General features: G+C 35.4%; 1 protein-coding gene and 1 long non-coding RNA gene across 2 annotated transcripts; both read left to right on the forward strand.

The window, feature by feature from the left end:
- Positions 1-1,547: 1,547 nt before the first annotated feature.
- Positions 1,548-4,412, forward strand: LOC122358048. The gene is made up of 3 exons (XR_006252564.1): positions 1,548-1,586; positions 3,078-3,202; positions 4,376-4,412. It is a non-coding gene; the product is annotated as an uncharacterized LOC122358048 (long non-coding RNA).
- Positions 4,413-5,836: 1,424 nt separating this feature from the next.
- Positions 5,837-8,677, forward strand: LOC122358169. Its single transcript, XM_043257957.1, has 3 exons — positions 5,837-6,659; positions 7,270-7,438; positions 8,276-8,677. The coding sequence occupies exons 1-3, from the start codon at positions 5,837-5,839 to the stop codon at positions 8,409-8,411; spliced, it is 1,128 nt and encodes a 375-aa protein (XP_043113892.1). The 3' UTR covers positions 8,412-8,677.
- The last annotated feature ends 664 nt before the right edge of the window (positions 8,678-9,341 follow it).

A 9,341-nucleotide genomic window follows, 5' to 3' on the forward strand; every position in this document is an offset into this window, starting at 1 on the left:
ATGTTTTAGATGTCTTTTTAAAATTAATATAAAACACCTGATTTAACTCATCATCTTGTTAGTGTGTTAATTAAGGAAATAGGTTTGTTCAACGCTGTGCATACCGATCGGCATGTGACAAGTACAGGACTTTGTATGCTTTCAAATCGCTCTCGCGGTACTGTGATGTCACAAGCTGATTGTTCTGCATGATACAACAAAGAGGGTTAAGACAACAAAACGTTCTTAAAGGTGGGTCGTGAGGATAGGAGTTGAGAAACACTACTTTAAGCGCATTGATTTGTACCGATATGCTGGTCATTCTACCATCAAAACAGAAAATACATTACTTAACAAATTTCAACAGGACAAAGAACTTCAGAAAACATTGATGTTTAAAAAAATTAGAATTAATTTGATATAAGAATAGAGCTCCTGCAGTTGACATCACGCAGCCTAAACTCCTCACTTTTGGCAGGCAAACAGAGATATTTTGAGCACTGTAGCATTGGTATCATTGGTGGTTGAACAACAATTTAAAACCAGACTGTTTATACCTTACAAACCTTACAATTTCAACATGTTGGATACGGGTTTTATGTTTGATAGTAACCCTAAAATGACATTAAAGAGCTTAAAATCTGGTAAATATCTTTGAATTAAAGTTTGCAGTGAACTCTGTTGCCATGAAACTTCTGCTGGCCCCATTTATTTCATATATGCTCCCGGCTGTTCTTTCCTGCCAGTATGGCGGCATAAGCAGAACTGGTCACGTGACTGCCAGACCTCTGTAGCACATTGTGTACATAAGAATCCGTTTTGGATATATTAGCTTGTTAGCTAATAGCTAATTTCTAATGTTGTAAACATGTTTACTTTCATTTAAAACAACAGTACAGTGCTTTGATTATATTTTATGACAACAATTAAGTATACATAAGAGTATATTCCAAACATATTTCTCAGTAATGTTTTTAAGTCAGATATTGACATCTGTGTTATAGTAAAAGCTTTTTTTCATTTTGTAAGGTTATGTGCAATTATTGCCCTCTTAACATGTCTTATTAAAAATACATAAACATATTTGACACCTCTGTACAGTGTGCACTTGAAAAACACAATTCAGGAGACAGGACATAAACATTTTTAACATGTGTGATAAAATCATCTTTTTGTGCAACACTGTATAGAAGGACTTTACAATTGTATGGTTAAATTGTCTGCCTACGTCCACTTTAACATTTGTATATTTGATTTTAAAAATTGAAATATTCTTTTGCTGTAATTAACAGTGGTTTTACATTTTTTATTATGGTGTGTTAGATGAAATATATAAAATTTCTGAAATTCAATGCTCTGTTTTGACTCTGACCTCAGGAATTAGTTTTAAGAATTTGAAAGAGAACTGTTAAGCATCATCCAATCATTATAAACATCGCGCTTTAGGCGAAGAATTTGATTGGCTGAATTCTCATTGGCGCGAGAATTTAGCTTTCCAGCACATCTGCAGTGGAGTGGACCAGTGGCTTTTCTTTAGTAAACACTGAAGAGCCCGAACTACAAACTCATGGGAATACTGTCTGAAATAAATGTGTCTGGGCACATTGGTAAGTTGGATTAAACAGTTTTAAGCAGTGTGTGGTTTTAAACATGAGTAGCATGTACCCTGGCACATAAGCGCAGAATTTCAGTTACAATGTTTAGCTGTTATTTCTGTGGAATATCAGTGCAAACCCTTAGGGAACATGTTTTACATGTAAAACTTCACCGTAATGAACCACGATGCGTGTTCAAGTGCGCCGCTACAGATTGTCGCGACACGCTTCGCTCATATGGGGCATTTAAGGCTCATTTTTACCGTAAACATAACACAGATTCATATGTTGATACTACAAATGCCCTTACGGTGTTTACGTGTAATGTGTCTATGTGCCAGTGCCAGTGTCGCGATGTCAAATCGCTAACAGCTCACTTAAAAGAGCATATAGGCGAAGGACGTGTTGTGACATGTCCGTGACAGGATGCGACCATACGTTTACTGTAAGGTCGTCGTTTACATCCCACATGTCCAGGAAACACAGACAATGTTCTGTGGACAGTATAAGAGATCATTATAAGGAGACAGTTTCTCAGTCTCTTGAAACCGAACCATTAGTATCAGGCCCTACAGAGAGATTTAGTGAGACTGATGATGGCGAAGTTCATCTTACAGAAAATTTCAATGACCTGTTTCTCAGAAATATTTCTCTTTTCTACTTGAAATTACATGGACAATTTCTTCTGCCAGCATCAACTATACAAAATATTGTTGAAGAGATGCAAAGCATACATGAACTAGGACAGACATATACTTTAAATAAATTGAGTGCATTTCTGAAAAGTGATTTAGAATTAACAGATGAAGACATTGGTAGAATATGTGATGTGGTGAAGGAATCTGACCTTTTCAGCATTAGTCACGAGGACCAATGAGAACCAATTTTTCAAGAACAAAGGCTTTTAAAGAGATGTTCAGATACACAGAACCTGTAATGTTGTACTTAGGAAGAGATGAAACAAGGTCACAAAGGTTTGCCTACTATGTTCCATTGAAAGACACTTTGACGTGTTTATTGAGTCTGACCTATGGCGAAATTGTGCTACACAGGGTACATGCTTATCATGCACAGATGTGCTTTGTGATGTCACTGATGGTCAGGTATACAAAAACAATGAGTTCTTTTCTCAGAACCCATCAAGTCTCAAACTAATTCTATATCAAGATTCTTTTGAGGTGGTGAACCCATTAGGTTCAGCAAAAAGCAAGCACAAAGTACTAGCTGTATATTTGTCTCTGGCTAATTTACCACCTCATATAAGATCAAATACAGACCACATGTCACTTGTAATGCTGTGTCGAGAAAAGACTTTAAACACTTTGGCCATGACAAAGTTTTTTCAAGGCTAATTTCAGACTTAAAAGACCTGGAAGACAATGGAATAACTGTGGCAGAGAAAAAAGTTAAAGGGACTGTTTTGTGCATTGCAGGGGACAATTTGGGGTCTCATAATATTGGTGGTTTTACAGAAAATTTTAGTTTTTCTAAATATTTCTGCAGGTATTGCCGGATAACACGAGCAGATTTTCAAACAGATCCAAATGCATGTGGACCTCAGCGCACTCCTGAAAACTACCAATCTGCAGTAGACATTTTACAGTCTGAGGGACAACAAAACGTTGAAGGTATAACATCTGAGTCAATTTTTAATTCACTGAATTACTTTAATGTTTGTATGCCTGGCCTACCACCTTGTTTAGGCCATGACATTTTTGAGGGTATCCTTTCCTATGATTTAGCCCTTTACCTCAAGTACTTCATCAAGCAGAAAAAGTGGTTCACTTATTCAGTTCTGAATAGACGCATTAAGCAATTTAAGTACAGTGCCTCTGATGCGTTGAGTAAGCCATGTGCAGTGAACTCCAATGGAGTAAGGCTTTCTGGTCAGGCTGTTCAGAACTGGAATTTTCTAAGACTTCTTCCTGTGATCATGTGTGACAAGGTGAAAGAGCCCATGGATGATGTTTGGCAGTTGACCCTTCAACTAAAAGACATTGTGGAGATGATTTGTGCGCAGAAAATTTCATTGCCAGAGGTCGATACCTTGATGTTCTTATCCAAGAATATCTTGCTTGCAGATTCTCTCTCTTTCCAGGACATGGACTAAAGCCTAATCATCACTACTTATGACACAACCCTGCACTGATTTTAAAGTTTGGTCCTTTAATCAGGTTGTGGACAATGCGGTTTGAGAGCAAGCACAGTTACTTTAAAAGATGTGCTAGAAACTTAAAGAATTTCAAAACCTGTGCTTCACTCTCTCTGAAAGGCATCAATTGTACCAGGCTTATCTGTCAGAAGGGTCAATGTGTGATCTAACTTTGAGAGAAAAAACAGCACTGCATATTACCCAGAGCTATATGGTGATTCTGTTAAAGATGCAGTGAGGCAGTTTGGATTTACAGAGAACAATACCAAAGTCTCAGCAGAAGTAATGTACAGGGGTACGCTACACAAAAAGGCCAGTTCCTTGTGACAAACCATATGGACTCAGTAGAGTTTGGAGAACTTGCACTTATTTTCATTAAAGATGAAGTTGTTCATTTTCTGCTGAGAAAGTATGTAACAGAGTTCATTCCTGCATACCATTTGCATGAATTGAAAAATCAGACTGAAATAATGCACTGTGTGAAAATCAATGACCTGGCAGATTTCTATCCTTTAACATCATATATGATGAATGAAAAAGGGTAATTCCATTAAAGCACAGTGTGATGTCACACTGAACATGATGGTTGATCTGTATTTTCTCAAGTTTTGGTTAATTTATGTGAATTTTTATTTTGGTTGTTTTTTAGAAATGGATGATTCAGAGCTAAACATTTCAAACATTAGAAATGCCATTGATGCTGTATTACCTGAACTCCCAATCGCAACTAAAAAATCTCTTGAGGACACCTTAAAATCACTTGGAGTGGAGACCCCAGAAGATTTCAGATTTCTTCAGGAATCGGATCTGGGAGCTGTACTGAGGCCCATTCAAGCCAGGAAATTTATTTCTGTTCTAAAGGAGACCAGTAAGTCCATGTATATTTTAAAAAAAAGGGATAGTTTTATTTCAAAATGACAATTCTGTCAGTTACTCACTCTCAGATTGTTCCAAACGTATATACACATTTCTTTGTTCTGCTAAACACAAAGGCAGATATTTGTAAGTAACCAAGCAGATCTCATCCCCTATTTACTCCCTGTTTGGCTTCTGACATTCTTACTAATATCTTCCTTTGTGTTTAGCAGAACAAAGAAATGTATACACGCGTTGGAACAATCTGAGAGCGAGTAAAGGATGACAGAATTGTAGAATTTTTAGATTAACTATCGCTTTTATGGTCAGACATATTTATTACTTTTGTTATTAAAAAGCAGCAAATGCTTTTGTTATTACTTCTGGTAATGTATTATATTTAATACATTTTATTTTAACAGTGAGGCAAAATATAATTGTGACCATTAAAGGATAGTTCACCCAAAATTGAAAATTCTGTCACTATTTACTCACCCTTTGTTGATCCAAACCTGTATAAAGTCTATGTTTTGCTGAACACAACTGAATACATTTTGAAGAATGTTTGAAAATAACGGATCAGAGGCCCCATTCACTTCATAGTAAAACAAATCATTCTATGAAATGTAAATGGTGCCTCTGTTCTGTTTATTTTCAAACATTCTTCAAAATATCTCTTTAGTTGTCTTCAGCAAAACAAATAAATATATACAGGTTTGGGTCAACTTGAGGGTGAGTAATTGATTGCAGAATTTTTTTTTTTGGGCGAACTATACTTTTAATGGTCACAATAATATTTTGCCTCACTGTTAAAATAAAATGTATTAAATAAAATATATACACAAAATAAATTTTGGGTGAACTATCCCTGTAAAGTAACTGTTCAACTGTTAAAACAAGTTTGGAATTTACTTACTATTTTGTCATTCTAAATGAACACCTGTTTTTTAATAACAATAGGATAATAAACAGTGATGGTGGTTTTCATTTTGGTTGAACTATTCCTGGTCCAACTTTTTTACAGCACAAATTTCTGAAACCCCAGAGCAACCAGTCAGTTCGTCTCCAGGATCTTTTCTGTCCCAGAGTTCTTCATACTCCTCTCCCAGCACCTCCCCTTCTATTGTGAACTGGGTGGACAGCTTTGAAGTCCCATGGAATAAGTTTCCTGAGGAATTAATGCAGGCACTTGAGAGACAGAAAAGGCCAAGTCCTCGGTTGCGAGGGAAATGGTGAGGATTGTTGTTATGCAATGATGAAAGTTTGTGCTTGTCCAAGTAGGAAGAATTTAACAGAGGTCGCCAAAAGGATAGTTGCCAAATATCCAAAGTCTTTACAAGATGTGATTGAAGAGAGTGTGATTGGTCCTGGATACTACTCCTTGGTCAAACAATTTCAAGCCAGGGTCGAAAATGCAAGAAGGACCAGCACACCAAAAATAAAAAAGCGCATTCATGATACAGACGAATGTGACACTGAGGAAGTCACACCTGAAAAAAGAGCTGCAGTCCAAGATACATACGGCTGCATTAATTGGGAAGTTAGATTTATGCCCCTCAGTGAAACTGCTGAGAGTCAGCTGTTGAAAAAAGAGAAGATGAGGAGTCTGTCACAAACAACTGACTGTAATGAAGAGGAAGTGAAGGTTCTCATGAAGTCTACATACTACAGTCAACGAAAAGATATCAACAATGGAACAGACATGAAAACTCTCACTGAGGAGTGGCCATTTTTGTTTCAGGAAAGTGGAATGGAAGTGCACTTTAAAGACCTCACAGGGATACCACTTAAAGAGACCTTCCTGAACAGCATTGACAGAAAAGGAAACAGGCTGTTGAACTTTATGAGGAATGTTTGTGCAACCAGGAACAAGCGTGTCTTACAGGCTGTCACAAAACTTGAAGTTTTGAGAGGACAGACGAATGGTTGCTCAGAGGATGTGAAAGACATGATTCTTCTACTTCTCTCCTATTTTGATGAGAAAGAAGAGCTCCTTCTTCATTATGTAGAAGAGACAAGCCTCGCAAAGGATGTAGAGTTGGACAACCTGCCTCCGACGCCTTGCATTATTGTGTGTGGTAAGTTTAAGTTTTCTTCTTATACAGTAGCACCCTCAAAGCTTTAATGATTAAATGTTTATCTTGAGTTTATATATTTTACATACTCCTTGCAGTATATGTTTAATTAGGATTGCCCAGATCAAACTGCACCACATAATAGATGGTTTTACATATATTTCACAACACAGACTAGTAACTCAGTTTACAAAATAATTCAGTTCAAAAGTTTAGATACCCTAGATGCTTAATACTGTATGATTTTACCTAAATCATGAGCGTTTCTGTGTTTTGTGGTAGTTTTTCACAAGTCTTGTTTAATATTAGACATAAAACTAGCACATCATTTGCTTTTGACATGTTCTGCATATTTGGCCTTAAAGTAATAGTTGTGAATGACCTTATACTTTTTAATTATTAACCATTTGGGGTATCTAAACTTTCAAACTAGGTTACTTTAGTAAAAGGAGTCAGTAATCTGTGTTGTAGAATGTGTAAAATATATTATGTGAAATAGTTTTTCAGGCAGGACTAAATAAACTGCAATTTTTATGATCAAATGAGTCAAATATGTAAATACACATACCTTGCTACATGCACATAACTTTATTGTATTGAAATGTATCCACAGGACCCTCCTGCTATGCTGCTGTTCGATTTATGCTCAGTGTGGACCGCAAGATTGTGAATGATGACATCACTACATTCATCGCTGCTGTTTGCCTAATGTTCGGCAGTTATTACTGTTTCAATATACACTACCCTACTGAACTGGCATCAGTGCTTGAATTTTTGCAATGGTATGTAAAGACACCTAGGAGGCGAGGTTTACAATATCCTCAAAAGTGTGTACACCCCTTACATTTCAGAAATCATTTTAGTATATCTTCTTAAGGGACAATACTACAGAAATGAAATATGGATATATTGTAAAGTAGTCAATATGTTACTTGTAGAGAAGTATAGATTTTTCTTCTCTCTAAAATAACTTAACATACGGTCATTATTGTCAAATAGCTGGCAACAAAAGTGAGTATAACTTACAGATGAATGTCATTTAACCATGCATTGCCACATGTCCTATTCATCATGTTAATGTTTTTGTCTGCTTGACAGGACCATACAAATTTGTGTATATTGTATTAGAGATGTTCAAATTTGGTATGTGTACAATTATCTCATACTAACATGAATGTGATGAATAGGATATATGGCAATGCATGATTAAATGACATACATCTGTTTTAACATTAGGTGTACTCACTTCTGTTGCAAGCTATTTTGACACTTATGGCTGTATGTTAAGTTATTTTTAGAGAGGAAATATATACTCTGGGGTCACAAACTGGCTTGGTGGGAAACAACTACACTTCCACAATGTACTTCAAGTGCTCAATGTGCTCTATTTTCATGCACTAATTTTGTACTTAATATACTAGAAATTCTTCTTTGGTACGTCTTAAGATAAACTTATTGACTACTCTAAAATATATCCATATTTCATTTCTATAGTATTTTCCTTAAGAATATATATCAAAATGATTGTTGAAATGTGAGGGGTGTATTTTTGTGAGATTTTGTATATGTGGCTACATTTGCAGAGGTTTTCAGTGTTGTTGTTTTTTTTTCTTTTAAAGGTGCTTCTTCATCATCAATCCTGAAAAGGGCACAAAGGTTGTGGAAAAGAAGAACAAAAAACGACTCCCAGTGAACCCAAGAGTCTTCACCTTAATCTCTGACCTTTCTGATCACGAGTGGCGAGAGACCTCGTAAAGGTGGCCTGCAACGGAAACGGTTTCCATGTTTAAACTTTTGTTAAACGTTGAAATGTATACTCTCTAAGCACTTGTGTTGTGCTTTGTTCTGCTTTAGTAGTTATTATTGTAAATATTCGACAACCTTTATATATTCCCAAGCTCAGTTTGAAGTGGCAGTTAGGTAACAGAAATATTTTAAACTCTGAATCTAAATTTTAAATGCGTAGTCTGATGCTGATTTTAAGACTGATCTTAAGCCATTGTATACTTCTGATAAAACACAAGAACAGAAAAAACTGTAATGTTGTTTGAAATGCCTGCCAGTCTTCATTAAAAATACTTGGGACCACTTGACGGTTTTTGATCATTTAATTTTGATTTGTATTCATCAATTAGTATGTAAGTACTCTTAATAGTTTCTTAAAGGAAAAATCTGAATGTTTAGCAATGTAACTTCTATCTCTCCTAGCTCCCAGCTAGTGTAATAAAATTATGCTTTCACAGAATTGTTTAATGAATTCACTTATATTTAATTGATTTGTAATAAAATAATTTAATATAATTTACATATTTTGTTTTTTCCTTAGTTTAAATAGTTTCCTATCTGCTTTGTGAAATAATTATAGGTTTTAACCATAATTTTTACAAAATAAATCTTCAAATCAGACAGTCCTGAGCTGTAAAAAGATGGTCATGAACTGTATTTATTACAGCATAAACCTTTTAATTATGACAGTTCTGAGCTGTAAAAAGATGGTAATGAACCGTAAATATTGAGGTTTAAACCTTTAAATTATACAGTTATAAGCTGTAAAAAAAGATGGTAATGAACCGTAATTATTACAACATAAACCTTTCAATTATACAGTTATAAGCTGTAAAAAAAGATGGTAATGAACCGTAATTATTACAACATAAACCTTTAAATTATACAGTTCTGAGCTGT

The sequence above is a fragment of the Puntigrus tetrazona genome, chromosome 14, assembly GCF_018831695.1.
Source record: "Puntigrus tetrazona isolate hp1 chromosome 14, ASM1883169v1, whole genome shotgun sequence".
In the NCBI taxonomy this organism is placed as follows: Eukaryota; Metazoa; Chordata; class Actinopteri; order Cypriniformes; family Cyprinidae; genus Puntigrus; species Puntigrus tetrazona.